This window comes from Bufo gargarizans, chromosome 1, assembly GCF_014858855.1.
Source record: "Bufo gargarizans isolate SCDJY-AF-19 chromosome 1, ASM1485885v1, whole genome shotgun sequence".
Lineage (NCBI taxonomy): Eukaryota > Metazoa > Chordata > Amphibia > Anura > Bufonidae > Bufo > Bufo gargarizans.
This window is the reverse complement of record NC_058080.1, coordinates 539,111,980-539,128,861: the sequence shown is the minus strand read 5'-3', so window position 1 is coordinate 539,128,861 and position 16,882 is coordinate 539,111,980. Positions and strand designations below refer to the sequence as shown.

Sequence of the window (16,882 nt, the reverse complement as noted above, 5' to 3'; positions counted from 1 at the left end):
TGGGGGGAAGAGAGGCACTTTTTACTGGCACATGGGGGGAAGAGAGGCCCTTGTTACTGGCACATGGGGGGAAGAGAGGCACTTGTTACTGGCACATGGGGGGAAGAGAGGCACTTTTTACTGGCACATGGGGGGAAGAGAGGCACTTGTTACTGGCACATGGGGGGAAGAGAGGCACTTTTTACTGGCACATGGGGGGAAGAGAGGCCCTTGTTACTGGCACATGGGGGGAAGAGAGGCACTTGTTACTGGCACATGGGGGGAAGAGAGGCACTTGTTACTGGCACATGGGGGGGGGGAAGAGAGGCACTTGTTACTGGCACATGGGGGGGCATGGAGAGGCACTTGTTACTGGCACATTATTATGGGGCACTATGGGGGCTTCTACTGAGGCCACAAATTAGGGGTATTCTATATGGGGGGCTCTGTGTGGTACTAGTATTATCGGGGTATTATCTGTTTCTGCAGCATAGTATTGGGAAGCACAGTGGCACAGTATTGGGGTTAGTAGGATGATTTGTCCAGAAGATGGGAGAATGATGGAAAAGTAGTAAACCAAGATTTTTTTTTTGTCAAACCGTAGAGATGGAAAATGGCGAAAAAATTGTGGTCTGGTCTGAAAGGAGAAGACGAGGACAGAGAACATCTACATCAAAGGATACATCACTGGATGTAAGAGGTATGGGCGTTTTATTTCTGTAATGATGGGATCAGGGGTGTAACGATCGTGGTGCGACCGCGACAAGGGGGGTGGAGGCGGAATATGGGTGTGGCTGGAGGCAGAACATGGGCGTGGTTGGAGGTGGGACATTCGGTGGGGCCTGGAAGGGGGCTCTTGATCTATTTTGCCCGGGGGCCCTGAGGGTTCTCAGTCCGCCCCTGTGGCCACTATTTGCCTCACGCAGTTCAACACATCTCCGTCGTCGCATAGGGTTGACCAGGTTGTTGATTGTTGTCTGTGGAATGTTGGTCCACTCCTCTTCAATTGCTGTGCGAAGTTGCAGAATTTTGGCAGGAACTGGAACACGCTGTCTTACTGTATATTCCGATCCAGAGCATACCAAACATGCTCAATGGGCGACATGTCCGGTGAGTATGCTGGCCATGCAAGAACTGGGATGTTTTCAGCTTCCAGTTATTGTGTACAGATCCTTGCAATATCATGCTGCAACATGAGGTGATGGTTGTGGATAAATAGCACAACAATGGGCCTCAGGATCTTGTCACGATATCTCTTTGCATTCAAAATGCCATCAATAAAATGCACCTGTGTTCGTTGTCCATAACATACGCCTGCCCATGCCATAACCCCACCGCCACCATGGGCCACTCTATCCACATCGTTGACATCAGCAAACCACTCACCCACACAATGCCACACACGCTGTCTGCCATCTGCCCTGAACAGTGAAAACCGGGACTCATCCATGAACAGAACGCCTCTCCAACGTGCCAGACACCATCAAATGTGAGCATTTGCCCACTCAAGTCGGTTACGACGACAAACTGCAGTCAGGTCCAGACCTCGATGAGGACGACGAGCATGCAGAAGAGCCACTACCACTCATTCTCCGCTCCACTCCTCCAGGTCTTTTGGAATTTATATACTCTATGTAATTTTCAATGATTACATTTGACACAGCCTTAAAACATAGAAGGGAATATCTATTCACACTCTAAAATCCCTCTAGTGCTCAGAAAAAATAAAAAAGCGGAAGGGTTGTGTGTATTCTACATTTCTACATTTCCAATCTCTAGGTAGGCAGGATCCTTCCACAAAAAAAAAAAAACAAAAAAAAAATCTAAGCAACAATGTCACAGAAAGATCTAACAGTTTCTATCAATAAACTACCCTCAAAAAGTGCAAACTGTTGGACCAAAATAGCCAGTGTATTCAGAAGTTTGAGGGAAGTAGCAATGCTGAAGGGTGAGAGAAGTAGTGCTAAATTCACTGTTCTTCCATCCATCATGCAAACAGGTTGCACAAGCCCACTGGTGCTACTCTCTTTTTGTATTAAGCGGTTTTCCAATTTGGCCATTGATTGCGCCCAACATGCGAAAAATGTCAACAAAAAGTACTTTGAAATTTCCCACTTTGGCCATTTAAAATGACTAGTGTCTTGCCAGCTGTCTCTAGGCAATGTTTTTTTTCCTCCATTACTCACCTGTTTTTGCATCATATATGGTAAAGATCACACCTCCTCCAATGCCCATACTGTGAGAATTAAACAGACCAACACAGATGAGAGCAGCAATAGCTGAATCCACTGCTGAGCCTCCTTCTTTAAGTATATCCCTATCATAAAAAAGACATGAAACTTATGTTATATACGGAACAAATAGAATATATCCTTTTGATGGCACAAATATTAACCAAGCCCATTATAAATCAGCAACGCAATGATGTCTCAGGAAACTAACATATGGAAAGCTATGCTGATATTACAGCCCCTCGTATTATTGTGGGAACTGTTTTTGGCTGATATTGACAAGCTATTGTGTGTTAATACAGTGTGAGGCTATAATGTCAATTTGCATGTAGAATAATTGAAATAACATTCATTTATTGTACTGAAGATGAGAGGCAGATGCCTATGGCACTGTTTCTACCCTGCTTATGTAGGACATGGCAAGCTACCAGGGAACGTGTTAGTAGGCTGGGAGAGAGTGACAGAGAGCCAAAAGAAACCTGTCAGCAGCAGAAGTTCAGGAAAGGCAGCCATGATAGACCCCCATGTATACTGAGTTTGGAACTTGGTGGTTAGAAGAGAGAGACTGAGACAATTTGTAAAAAGTTATCATGCTGCTACTTTTTCAGATGAAAAAAAGGGATTCTGCTAAAGAGGTGGTATACATATTTATGGAATTGGCCATACTGTAGTCAGAGTCAGATGTTTGTGGCATGCACACCTATAAGTCAGCAGCCTTGGTGGCCAGGAGAACTTTCTTTAGATTGGCAGAGGCGTGTTGTGCTGTGGTAGGAGTGACTTTGTGAGACCCATAGCAGCACATTTGGTTTGGACAAGAACTGTCAACTATCTTGGATACAACTTGACTTTCTGGGGATCTAATGGTGAGGTTCCTTGTCCTCTTGTCCCTGTCAAAAGAGACTGCTATGTCTAAGAGGAGTTGAAATTGTTCATCTTTTCAAGTGTAGCATCCCACCAAATGCGAGTGTAACCATCAAGCTTGCTGAAGTCCCTTGGGCCCACCAGAGAAAATGATTCTGAGGGCACACCCTCTGTGTATATAGGACCTTAAGGGCCCTGTTTTATTATGGGTCCATTACTGTATGAGCTTGGGCCCATCGGAGGATCTTTTGGTACTCTTCTGGGCCAGTCTGACCTTGGGTGTCTGTGTGAGAAAAATAAGTGCTACTCTCTTCCTACAAATATGTCAGGGTGCCACTCCCTTCCATATAAATGATTAATATTCTTGCCTCGTTACTTAAGACTTTCTAGAGAAAGACTAGATGTAACATCTGGTATGTGTGTTTTATTATCAGTGTTAGACCTCTTGCATATGAACGTTGCAATTTGAATGGGTCCGTGATCCGTCCGCACTAAATATGTCAGGGTGCCACTCCCTTCCATATAAATGATTAATCTTCTTGCCTCGTTACTTAAGACTTTCCAGAGAAAGACTAGATGTAACATCTGGTATGTGTGTTTTATTATCAGTGTTAGACCTCTTGCATATGAACGTTGCAATTTGAATGGGTCTGTGATCCGTCTGCACTGCAAAAAAATAGAACAAGTTCTATTTTTTAGCGGTGCAGAGGCATGGACAGAAACACCACGGAAGCACTCTGATCCGTGCTTCCGTTCCGCATCTCCGTGATTGCGGACCCATTCAAGTAAATGGGTCCACATCTGTGATGCGGAGTGCACACGGGCCGGTGCCCATGTATTGCGGACCCGCCGTTTGCGAGCCGCAATATGGACATGGGCACACAACGTTCGTGTGCAAGAGGCCTTATTGTAAGAACATTTATGGGACTGTGTTTTTGTAGAAAGCCATTACACCGATTCAGATTTCTACATTCCTTTGACAGGAGAAATTTTTTGGGCATGACACCTTAAACTGTGCTTACTACCCATCTGCCCCATTGCATCATGGTTCGAATGGAATAGATTTCACCATTTGGCTGCATTACTTTAAATTCATCTACAATCCATTTGCTCTATCTTATTATTTTACCTTCACACCCACAAGCATTTAGCCATAATGCCAGCAAAGGTAAAGAATACGGACTTGTAACCATTGTGAGACTTGGCCAATGACCAAACCTGCCATTACAACAAATCTGGCCCCCTAAAGTAACTGTTAGGGCTCTTTCACACGAGTGGATGCTGTGCGGGTAATCCGCTGCGTGAAATGCCAAGCCCCGCTCCGGACAGCAGGGACACGGAGCAGTAACATGATTGATAATGCTCTTTGCCTCTCTCTGATCTTTTTGCTACAAAATCACAGTGACAACTTTATCTGATTTTGTAGTAAAAAGATCACAGAGAGGCACGGAGCATTATCAATCATGTTACTGCTCCGTGTCTCTGCTGTCTGGAGCAGGGTTTGGCTGTCTTTCACGCAGCAGATTACCCGCACAGCATCCGCTCGTGTGAAAGAGCCCTTATGTGTGCCACTTTAATTAAAAAAATCTGTGCTCTAATGATACAGTACCTCGGTATGTCATACCCCATATACACTTATCCCCGAGGCCTGTGGTCTAATTTCTTCATGGCACCATATTTACGCCTACAACTCTAAATGAATGCTTGAAATGTGAAGGACTTACCTGCCAATCTCAGAGCATTTCCCAGCATCTGTGGCTACAGCTGCTCTTTCGTAGATATGTGCATTTCGCACAGGTTCAGTGCGCAGTCCAAAGAACAGTCCCAAAAACAGGGCGAGTGCGACCACTATGGCAGTCAGAGATCCTATTATCCATATTCGCCTCCCCATGGCACTGTGGGTTAAGAAAGATGCAAGAAATAATGTGAGCTCAGATTTCTTTACATATCTTCAACTTGCATTTTCACTCCTGGATCTAACGTATTACAAACCATTAGCGTTTGCAATGATTTTGGCTGGGGTACAACTGCACACTCATTTTTCCATGTTGAACCTTACCAGCTTAAGGATCAGACATTTGCCAACAAATTGTAATATATGTAAAAGGAAAATAATTTGTGCCCATTTTACTATGAATATACCAGAAAATGTCCAAGTAGACTGGGCTGCCTTGTGTTTGTGCTGCAAGAAGAAGCTGCCTGTGCTTGGCATTATTTCATGCTGCCAGCATTCTCCTGACTTTTCCAATTGGCTCAGATGGTGCCAGCGCTGCCCGCATAATGTTACCTCACAAGAGGCCCACTGACAGGGCACAGCAATCAATCTTACAACAAACCTGATTTCCAGGCATTACTGATCTACAGTTTTGTTGGTTAATTAATAACAGAAAATTTCATTCCACTAAAAGGAAAACCTAAAACCATAATGCAGTTTTTTTTTGCCAACAAAAAGAAAACCCATAAACATAAAAGCTCAAATAATGATGTGAACATGCTTCAAAATTAGTAAAAAAAAAAAAAAAAACACCACACAGAATTTCACTCTGTGGTAAAAAATTAAAGGGGTTGTCCCACTTTAGCCTTTCATGCCTGAGATGGGAATAACCTTAGTAAGAGCTGGCCAGGGGAGTTGGAGGTAATGTATCATCAGAAAATCACCTGCTGTTTAAATAACTTTATGTTTAACATATTTTTAAATAATTTTATGGTTTTTTTTTAATTTTCCATGTCAATTTTTACATTTAAACTAAAACCAAAAATCCTGCAGTTTGTGCACTGGCCACTATGTCTAATAATTGGCGCCACTTACTGGTTTGTACAGATTAGGCTGAGGAACAGACTGCCGTAGTTTACCGTATTCAGCACAGCCGGATGCCGACGTGCATCATCAGATCCCCATTCGCTGTAATAGGATCCAGCGGCAATCCGGCCACTTACCAGTGTATATGCCGGTAAGCAGACAGAAGAAAGGAAAAAATCTTTTTGTATCACCGCTTCCCAAGACCCATCACTGTTTTCTTTTTCTTTCTATGGAGTTGTGTGAGGGATTCATTTTTGCAGGAGGACTTCATTGGTATCATTATGGGATAAATTACGCTTTTTGATGGCTTGTTATTAATTTTTTTCAGTGGCAACTAAGAATAAATTACCAATAGTTTTTACGGCATAGAGGATAATTTACATGATATTTGTGTAGTGTGGGTTGTTATGGATGCGGCGATACTCTATGGGATTGTTGGAGATAACCAAGTACAGCACTATTTCCAGCACTCCCACAGACAATGAACTGAGTGATGAGATGCGTGTGCTGCTCCATTCAGGCAGGAGCATGAGACTTCCATTCTTGGAATGATGGGAATAGGAGATATCGCTAATGATGGTACAACTTCATTAGGGTTGTGGTGATGCAAAGAACACTTTAAACTGTGAGTATTAAGCCACATTCACATGTCAGTGTTTTGGTCAGTGATTTCCATCAGTGACTGTGAGCCGAAACCAGGAGTGAAGGCTCCACCGAGATAAGGTATAGTGGAAAGATCTGCACTTGTGTGCTTAGAGCTGCACCTGGTTTTGGCTCAAAATCACTGATGGAAATCACTGACCGAACACTAAAGTGTGAATGAGGCATTGGAAAGTTTTCAGATGGCCTGTGGATTATGTGCAGCACTGGGGATAATAGTTCTTAGCCGACATGGGATGGTTGTAGAGATGAGCCAATCAATTCAGAACTAATCAGATGTTACAAATTTCATATAAATTCATCTGCCAAGCAAATCCAAAGTTTTAACAATTAGCCTTGGGAGGAAGGGGGAGATAACTTGCCGTGTTTGGCTGAAAGGCTGACAGACAGCCTGATCAGTTATTCAGGGGCAGGATTTTGGCAGGTCCTTGTGATGAGAATGCAATAGAACGCTGTCATGTGTTCAGCTTAAGACCTGAGAGCATGTGTTGTGGTTGTGTCTGCCAAAAAGTAGTTGCAGAGCAGACAGAAGCCAGTGATCAAGCTGTACAAGGGACTCACTACAGGAAGAGAACAGGGTGATATAAGTTGGTAGATTTTCAAGTTTATCAGGGAAAGTTAGCATAGAGAGTTAGGGCTGTTTCACACGAGCGGATGCAGTGCGTGGCATCCGTTCCGTGAATGACAGCCAAGACCCGATGCGGACAGCAGAAGCACGGAGCAGTAACATGACTGATAATGCTCCGTGCCTCTCTGTGATCTCTTTACTACGAAATCACAGCGAGATAAAGTTGTCACTGTGATTTCGTAGTAAAGAGGTCACAGAGAGGCACGGAGCATTATCAATCATGTTACTGCTCCGTGCTTCTTCTGTCCGCATTGGGTCTTGGCTGTCATTCACGGAGCGGATGTCACGCACGGCATCCGCTCGTGTGAAACAGCCCTTAGAGTCTAGTCACTCTGAGGTGTGTGTTGTTTCATAGTTCATACAGCTTACTGGCAAGTTCTATCCTGCCACAAAATCATTTTTTTCTTTATATGGACAGCCAGACTTTTTTGGGGAAAACTAAAAGCTTCAAGTTTCTACAGCTCATAGGCTTATTGACAGCACCTTGATAGCATACATTTTGCTGCAAATGCTGTGCAATTGTCCTCCTTTATTTTTTTGCAAAAACCTTAATTTACCATTTGTAGTTGGGCATTTTCAGCACACTTCTTTTTTCCCCATGAGGCAACAAAAGCCCATGCTTGTTGATGACTTGTGTGAGAACAGTCAGAGTTTGGACTGCCATGAGGAGGAGGTTCAGGGAGAGGTGGGGAACATCATGCATAGCTGTGTTGGTTGTGGTTGTAGTGGTACTTGTAGTCATAGTTGGTAGAAGTACTGGCAGTGGTAATGACAGTGGCACTTGGGGCAAATACAGAGCAGGGAGGGAGATCAAGCAGCCCATGATGACAAACTGAGGATTCTGGCGATAAATGTGTGTTGGATAAGACATGAGAATCGGATCAGGGTGCTGAGGAGGAGTTGACTTCATAAGGAAGATGGTGGCCGTGGCAATGAACAGCAGAGCCATCATACAGCTATAGCCTCCCATAAATACTGGCAGGGCTTGATCTGCTTCTATTATGGTCATCTCCGGAACTCGTGATGGCATTGATATTATGAGATCAGTGTTAAACCCGATGAGCCTGAGCAAGAGTAGCCACACAGTCAATAGGCTGCTAAAGTGCATCAAGAAGCAAACATCCTGCTGGCTGTCTCCCTGCCAACTCCAAATGGGCAAGATGGTCAGCAACAATGGCAGGAACATTGTGGCCATGCTCCCTTCATGGCGCATGTGATAAATTTAGCCATGCAATGCTTTCTGAAAAAAAAAAAAATTTGGCTTGCAGAGGGTGCTGGCCATGTCCAAAAGACTGTCCTGGCATTTCAGACAGTCTTAGATGGCAAGGAACTCTCTTCTGGACTTGTAGTGACAGAATGGTCTGCCACTGCACAGCTTGATTTGCGATGTTCCAACACACTAGAATTCCACCTTGCATGTGCCAGAGCTTCTACACTAGCAATGTAAAGTGGTGAATGATTTCATCATACACCAGACCACCTCAGCATGAGCATGCATTGTTTTGAGGTCAGGTAGTGGCAGCTGATCAGAGATGCCTGCCAACTTTGTCACCCCCCTGATATTTATCTTAGAGCAGACTCTTATGTTCATGTAACAAGGGATGGCAGAAGAACAGGTTATGTATCTTGCTGGCTGCCCTATAGCTATTGGGGTCTCACACAGAGAAAGTCTCGTGGAGGGTAAGGACTAGGAGCTACTACTGGAGGAGGATCAGGAGGAGATGTCACTTCGGCAGGATGATGAGGCTGATGATTACAGCGACACTGACAAACATCTCGGTGGGGGGTGGAGGGAGAAGGAACTGGGTCCCCAGCTGGCAAGAATGGCAAGCTGTACAATTGCTTGCTTACTTAATAGCAGACATGTTCCTACCCTCAAGCAATCTGATGATAACTGAATAGCTGTGCTTTGCCAAAAGAGAAGCCAAATTGCTTAATTACTAGCATACACTGTGTATTGGCTCGCAACAACTTTCTGACCAGGAGGCTTCTACACCCTGCGAGTCAGCTACCTCCTACAGTCTCCACTACCACAAGCAGCAGACAGTTCACCCTAATGAAAATGATGGAGCAGTTTTTTCATGTGCCGTGCCAGGCTAATGCAACTCAACACATGTTGAGACATACTGCCCGAATAACCAGGTTCAGTCCTACCTGGACTGTGACCTTTTTCCAGCACTTACCATGGCCCCTTACCCAATAGACTTCTGGGTAGTGTTGAGCGAGCACCAAAGTGCTCGTGTGCTCTGGCCGAACACATCGGTATGCTTGTGTGTTCTACCAAGCACCCAAGCACAATGGAAGTCAATGGGAGAACCCCAGGCACCCCCTGCTCTGAAGAGAAGAGGGTGTCTGGTTCATAAAAAAGCTTAAAAATTGATGGAAACCCCATCAAAATAGTTTGGAAACAGCATTAAGAGGATAGCTAGTTGCATCTTAGACTCCTATTATGTACAACATAATACACTATGCACACGGCCATGTTTCACAGCCGTGTGCGGGCCGTGGAACCGCGGCCTGGATCGCACGGCGTCACTGGTTGCTATGATGCCGTGTGCTCCCTGCTGCTGCCGCAATACAGTAATACACTGGTATGATCTATACCAGTGTATTACTGTACTGTGCCGGAGCGCACGGCGTCATAGCAACCAGTGACGCTGTGCGCTCCTGCTCTCAGGAGGGATCCAGGCCGCAGTTCCACAGCCCGCACACAGCCGTGAAACACGGCCGTGTGCATGGGGCCTAAAATAGACAACCACAAAAAAGTGATATGCAAAAATCCAGGTATCTGCAAGCCATCAATCTATCCATGAGACAGATAACAGCCAGCATACCTTACAATAGCAGCCTTGTGCACTATGAAACATTCCAAACCAGCTCTCATCTGACTGAGAACTAGTAAACCTCAAAGTTATTTTGCATCTGTTGGATGGCTTGGGTGGACCTACACACCTAGATCAATATCATTAGGGCGACAAAAAGTTTTCTGATTGTTCTAACGTAATATTCAATAACCTTTCTATACAGTTTTGTCATGTAAAAACTAATTTGCATAAATATGTGCATATGGGAAAGACATGCAAATGAGGCAGAATCTGCCTTGTTTTTCAGCTGTCATAAGACTATGAAAACCAATAGATGGCGCTATTGAGTTATGAACAGCACCATCTATTGGTTTCACAGTCTTATGACTACAGACTAATAGTTGTCCTAACAGACTAATAGTTGTCATATGACTAATGGCTGTCATATGAAAACCAATAGATGGCGCTATTGAGTTATTAACAGCGCAATCTATTGGTTTCATAGTCTTATGACGACAGACTAATAGTTTTGTCAGAAGACTATGAAACCAATAGATGGCGCTGTTCATAACTCAATAGCACCATCTATTGGTTTCATAGTCTTCTGACAAGAATATTAGACTATGAGTCTTATGACAAGCTTATTAGTGTAGCCTTTTGCATGGAAAATTTGCAATAAAAATTCACGATTAGAATATTTGTGATCTACTCTGATTTATTACCCAGCTTTCCCTGTGTCAGATATCATCACTTAGTTACTACCCAGCTTTACCAAGGTCAAATATCATCACTGAGTTTTTACCCAACTTTCCCAGTGTCAGATTTTATCACTGAATTATTACCCACCTTTCCCAGTGTCAGATATCTTCACCGAGTTATTACCCACCTTTCCCAGTGTCAGATATCTTCACTGAGTTATTACCCAGCTTTCCAGTGTCAGATATCAACCTAGTGTAGATCGCAAATACTCTAATCGCAAATTGCGAATTTTCCATGCAAAACATAGAAACAGAAACATAGACTGTGTCGGCAGATAAGAACCATTTGGCCCATCTAGTCTGCCCAATATACTAAATACTATGGATATCCCCTGGCCCTATCTTATATGAAGGATGGCCTTATGCCTATCCCATGCATGCTTAAACTCCTTCACTGTATTTGCAGCTACCACTTCTGCAGGAAGGCTATTCCATGCCTCCACTACTCTCTCAGTAAAGTAATACTTCCTGATATTACTTTTAAACCTTTGCCCCTCTAATTTAAAACGATGTTCTCTTGTAGCAGTTTTTCTTCTTTTAAATATTCTTTCCTCTTTTACTTTGTTGATTCCCTTTATGTATTTAAAAGTTTCTATCATATCCCCTCTGTCTCGTCTTTCTTCCAAGAGGCTATACTAATAAGCTTGTCATAAGACTCAGTGTAATATTCTTGTCAGAAGACTATGAAACCAATAGATGGCGCTATTGAGTTATGAACAGCGCCATCTATTGGTTTCATAGTCTTCTGACAAAACTATTAGTCTGTTGTCATAAGACTGTGAAACCAATAGATGGCGCTGTTCATAACTTAATAGCGCCATCTATTGGTTTTCATAGTCTTTTGACAGCTGAAAAACAAGGCATATTCTGCTCATTTGCATGCGTTTCCCATATGCCCATGTTTATGCAAATGAGATTTTACATGACAAAACTGTATAGAAAGGTTATTGAATATTATGTTAGGACAATCAGAAAACTTTTTTTCTCCCTAATGATATTAGTCTAGGTGCGCAGGTCCACCCAAGCCATCCAACAGATCTGAAATAACTTTGAGGCTTACTGGCTCTCAGATGAGAGCTGGTTTGGAATGTCTCATAGTGTACAAGGTTGCCATTGTAAGGTATGCTGGCTAAGCCTGTCATCTGTCTCATGGATAGATTGATGGCTTGCATATACCTGGCTTTTAGCATATAGCCCTTGTGTGGTTGTCTATTGTATGTTGTAGATAATTGGAGTCCAAGACACCTCCAGCCATCCTCTTAATGCCATTTCCAAACCCTTTTGATGGGGTTTCCATCAATTTCTACCCCTTTTTTTTGTGAACCAGACACTCTCTTTTCTTCAGAGCAGGGGGTGCCTGGTTTGATGCTCGGGTCTCCCATTGACTTTCATTGTATTAAATTGTATTTGAGCACTGAAAGTATTTGGCGGAGCATAGCGATGCTCGAGCTGAACCGGTATTTGGCCAAGCATGCTTGCTCACCACTACTTCTGGGCAAGGACATTGGAACAGTGGCTGGAACTGGCCTAGTTTGCTTTCTTTGTATGATCTTGTCCAGCTTCTGCTGTCATCTCAGAAATGTTTTTCAGCTTTGCAGGTGGCATAGTCCACCAGTATAAAAAACATCACATCACTTTTTTCAAAATGAACAGGGCATGGATCTGTGAGGATTTTTATACACCTCCAGCTGAGGCCAACAAATAGATCTGCCATTGCTTTATGGAGGTTATTTATAGTCGGCCCCGTCATGCCAATGCTGCTGTTTGCTTGCCTACAATCATGTTCTGTACTGTATGGCTGCTGCTGTCCACCTCTGATAATCCCCCTACTGCCACTACCATTACCCCTACACAGCTGCCTTTACTTCTAGCCCAACACACATCTCCTGCTTTGTCTGATGCTGTGCTGCACTACTGTTGCTGCCAGTTATTACTCCTACACAGATTACCCTTTCTACATCCACAATGTGCTGCTACTGCTCCCAATATAAAAGGAAGAATTTTTATAGGCTTCATAAGAACAAGCCAGTTACTTTTGACAATTAAAACTTGTGCATGTATAAATATGGACAGGCATTCTGCGCCTTTTAATGTATATTTTTGGACTCGTGTAGAACAAGCCACTGCTTATCATGACATTAACGTGTGTGTGTATGTATATATATATATATATATATATATATATACATATATAAACATGGGTAGAGATATGCCCCTGTTGAGGTATAATTTTTGGATGCTTGGCTCCAAACAACCCCTGTTTCCCCTCCCCCGATAACTCAGTGTGTGTTTAAACACATCTGCCCCAATAAGGGACATTTTTTTTTAAACCTTTTCTAAAATTAAATGAATAGATTTGCATATGATACACAAAAAATCCGGTCATGGGGCCTAAGTTGTGCAATCTCATAATAAACAAACAAACAAACAAACTCATACCAGTAAGATTTTTCAAAATAACCCCTTCAAGACAAGAAAAAAAAAAGAAAGAAAAAAGAGAATGTTTAGGGTCCATTCACACGTCCTGTTTTTTTCCATCCTGAAAAACGGTCCGTTTTTTGCGGATCCGTTGTTCCTGAAAATGTTTCCGTATGTCATCCGTATGTCATCCGTTTTTTGCGGATCCGCAAAAAACGGGAGCATGTATACATTTCAATAATCAAATAAAGTTGTTTGGATTTCTTTGAAAAAAAATTGAAAAAAAAATAAAAATAAAAAAAATAAAAAAATTGTTATGTGTTTCCAGGAACGGAATCCGCAAAAAACGGATGACATACGGAATGACATCCGAATGTCATCCGTTTTTTGCGGATCCATTGACTTTGTATTGTACCAGGATCCGATTTTTCAGGACAAGAATAGGACATGTTTTATATTTAAACGGACATGCGGAACGGAACAACGGAAACGGACAGCACACATTGTGCTGTCCGATTTTTTCCAGGACCCATTGAAAATGAATGGGTCCAGATCTGGTCCTGATCTGTTCCTGAAAAAACGGAACAGATCAGGAAAGAAAAAACGGACGTGTGAATGGACCCTAAAAGTGGTTGTCTCTCTTCAGTAAGTAGCATTTATTATGTTGAGAAAGTTAATACAAGCCACTTACTAATGTATTGTTATTGTCCATATTGCTTCCTTTTCTGGCTGGATTCATTTTTCCATCACATTATATACTGCTTGTTTCCATGGTTACAACCACCCCGCAATCCTTCACTAGTGGCTATGCTTGCACAGTATAGGAAAAAGCACTAGCCTATGTCCGCTCCCATGGTCCCGGTCACCAGGGAGGTTGACTCTTTTTCCTATAGTTCACGATGTGGAGAGAGGAAGGTAACAGAGTTGCGGCACTCACCAGGATGGAGATAGTTATCTTTATTGAAGCTTCCTTGGAAGTCGATACATTAAGGATCCAGGGGGCGGACACAGTGTTGCAGGCGGCGACAGCCGTTTCGCGCGTAGGATCGCGCTTCCTCAGGCCGCTCAATACGTCATGACGCAAGCATACATTTTATAGGGGCGGACAGGGGACGGCCGACGCCGTCAGCCACAGCTGTGCGCCCTTGGGATAAAAATGACATATTAAAAACATGCGTGCAGCAATAACAAGTGCGGATGCAATCAAATACAAATATAGGCACTAAAGCGAACATAGTTCACTTACTAGTGCTCACACAAAGTAGGACATCTATACAAAGTCATGGATAGGTGGCATAGGTATACTACAAAAACAGTACATACGATATTCCAGTAATTGAGGGGGGGGCGCATATTATTGACGCGGTCAAGAACGAGCATATGACCAAATGCAAAATAAACATAGGCACACTGTACTAAATAAAAAGCAAGAAACATAGAGGCGGGGGATAGCAGAGTGTGGGGAGACAAGAGCCTGTGGGTGTATGTCCAAATACATTGAGCGCATGCTGATTACAGAAAGACAGACATGTCGTTCCTGTCATTCATGCCCGCTGGGCCCATAGCGCCCGTCTGCATTATCCACCTTGCCTCCCTCTGCAGGAGTAGGCGGTGCCCGTCACCCCCGCGAGCGATGGGACAGACATGCTCCACCCCTGCAAAGGAGAGGCAACGAGGATGGGCATCATGGGCGGTACGGATATGGTCGATAAGGCGTGGACTACCTCTACCTGACCGTATAGAGCCAACATGCTCGCGGATATACTCAAAAAGAGGACGGATGGTCTTGCCTATATAGAAACGCCCACAGGGGCAGAAGACCACGTACACCACATAGGATGTGCGGCAATTGATGAACTCCCGCACTGTGGGTGTTACCCCCCCTAGAAGTAAATGCTTGCTGCAAACATTAAGTGAACAGAACGAACAGTGACCGCATTTAAAGTTGCCCTTAGGCTTACCTAGCCAAGTCTCGCCCTTGGGTGTGGAAAAAACACTCCTGACGAGTTTATTTTTAAGTGTAGGGCATCTCCTAAATGCGATCAAGGGTTTTTCATCCGTCACACTACTGAGAGAAGAATCTCCTCTAAGGAGGTCCCAGTTTTGGTTAATCACCCGTTTGACTATATCTGCGGCAGCACTGTATTGGAAAGAAAATGCGAAACGTGATTGCTTGGGATTGATTCCTCTCTCCCTAAGTAGGGAGGTACGATTCAATTTGGCGGCTTTGCGAAGAGCCGCTGAAACACCATAGGACGGATAACCCCTATCCAGGTGCCTATTACGAAGCTCTCTAGCTTGCCTAAAGAAGCCTTCATCAGTGTCATTAATCCTACGTAGTCGGACAAACTGTCCATAAGGGACAGCGCATTTGACTGAGGGTGGATGAAAGCTGGTCTGGTGGAGGAGGGAGTTAGTTGCTGTGGGTTTACGATGACCACTGGTATGTACCGTGCCGTCCCTTACAGTGACCTGCACATCCAAGAAGTCCAAAGACTCACCACCAAACTTGATGGTGAACCTCATGTTCATCTGGTTGTGTGCATTTAAATGATCAACAAAGGCATGGCACAACTCCTCACTCCCCCGCCAGACCAGAAAAATATCATCCACATACCTCAGGAACAGATGAATGTGGCGTAGATAGGGGTTATCCGTCGAAAAGATGTAGGTCTCTTCAAATACCGCCAGGTACAGGTTTGCAAATGTGCACGAGACAGGGGTGCCCATCGCAGTACCTAGCACCTGGCGGTACCAGAGACCATCAAATTGGAAAACGTTGTTGCTGAGGACAAGATCCAAAGCCTCATTAATGAAATCAATAAATGTTGCGCTCTTATCAGTTTTATGCAGGACCATCTCGACTGCTCGGAGGTCTTGTGGAATACGAGTATATAAACTCTCGGCATCTAGAGAGACTAGGTGAAAGTCTTCCTGCCACTCAAGGTGACTGAGCGCACAAAGAAAATCACCCGTGTCCTTCAGATAGGTCGGAGTGCTGCGTAACAAGGGCCTGAGGAGCCAGTCAATATAGCCAGATAGGGGCTCAGTCACTGAGCCGATCCCCGCGATGATGGGACGACCTGGATCCTTAATGTATCGACTTCCAAGGAAGCTTCAATAAAGATAACTATCTCCATCCTGGTGAGTGCCGCAACTCTGTTACCTTCCTCTCTCCACATCGTGAACTTTTGCCTGACGTTTTCTATTGCTGAGCACCACGCTTTGGATACTTTCATACCGCACGTACGCTGACCTGGATACCTAAGCGGTTTCATTAGTGGGGGCAGTGCCGCCGTGTTTCTTCTTCTCCCAGCGTTTGTCTTTTTCCTATAGTGTGCAAGCATAACCACCACTGATGGATTGCATGGTCTGTAACCATGGAAACCAGCAGTATATAATGTGATGGAAAAATGAAAACAGCCTGCAAAGGAAGCAATATGAATAATCCCAATACATTAGTGGCTTGTATTAACTTTCTCTACATGATAAAGCCAATAACTGAAGGGAGACAACCCCTTTAACCCGTTCCGGACATAGGGCGTACAGGTATGCCCTGATGTCCCGCTACTTAAAGGGAACCTGTCATGTGAATATTTGATTATAATCTAACTAATTATATACAATCATTAACTACTAAAAAGTACCTTAGATGTATTCACTTACTGGTGTGACAGATGGTTACCTCATAATATACACACAAAGATGCCGCATGCCGCATGCTAATGAGCTGATTCGAGTCC

The 16,882-nt window shown here is 43.8% G+C and overlaps 1 protein-coding gene across 1 annotated transcript in view; it reads right to left on the bottom strand.

The window, feature by feature from the left end:
* Positions 1 to 16,882, bottom strand: part of GGT1 (gamma-glutamyltransferase 1) — a 115,801-nt gene that overhangs the window by 47,898 nt on the left and 51,021 nt on the right. The window contains exons 2-3 of the mRNA XM_044275508.1: positions 4,796 to 4,966; positions 2,166 to 2,296 (exon numbers count right to left, since the gene is read on the bottom strand). Coding sequence (XP_044131443.1) covers positions 2,166 to 2,296; positions 4,796 to 4,962 — 298 coding nt within the window. The 5' untranslated portion in view covers positions 4,963 to 4,966. The remainder of the gene's footprint in view (positions 1 to 2,165; positions 2,297 to 4,795; positions 4,967 to 16,882) is intronic.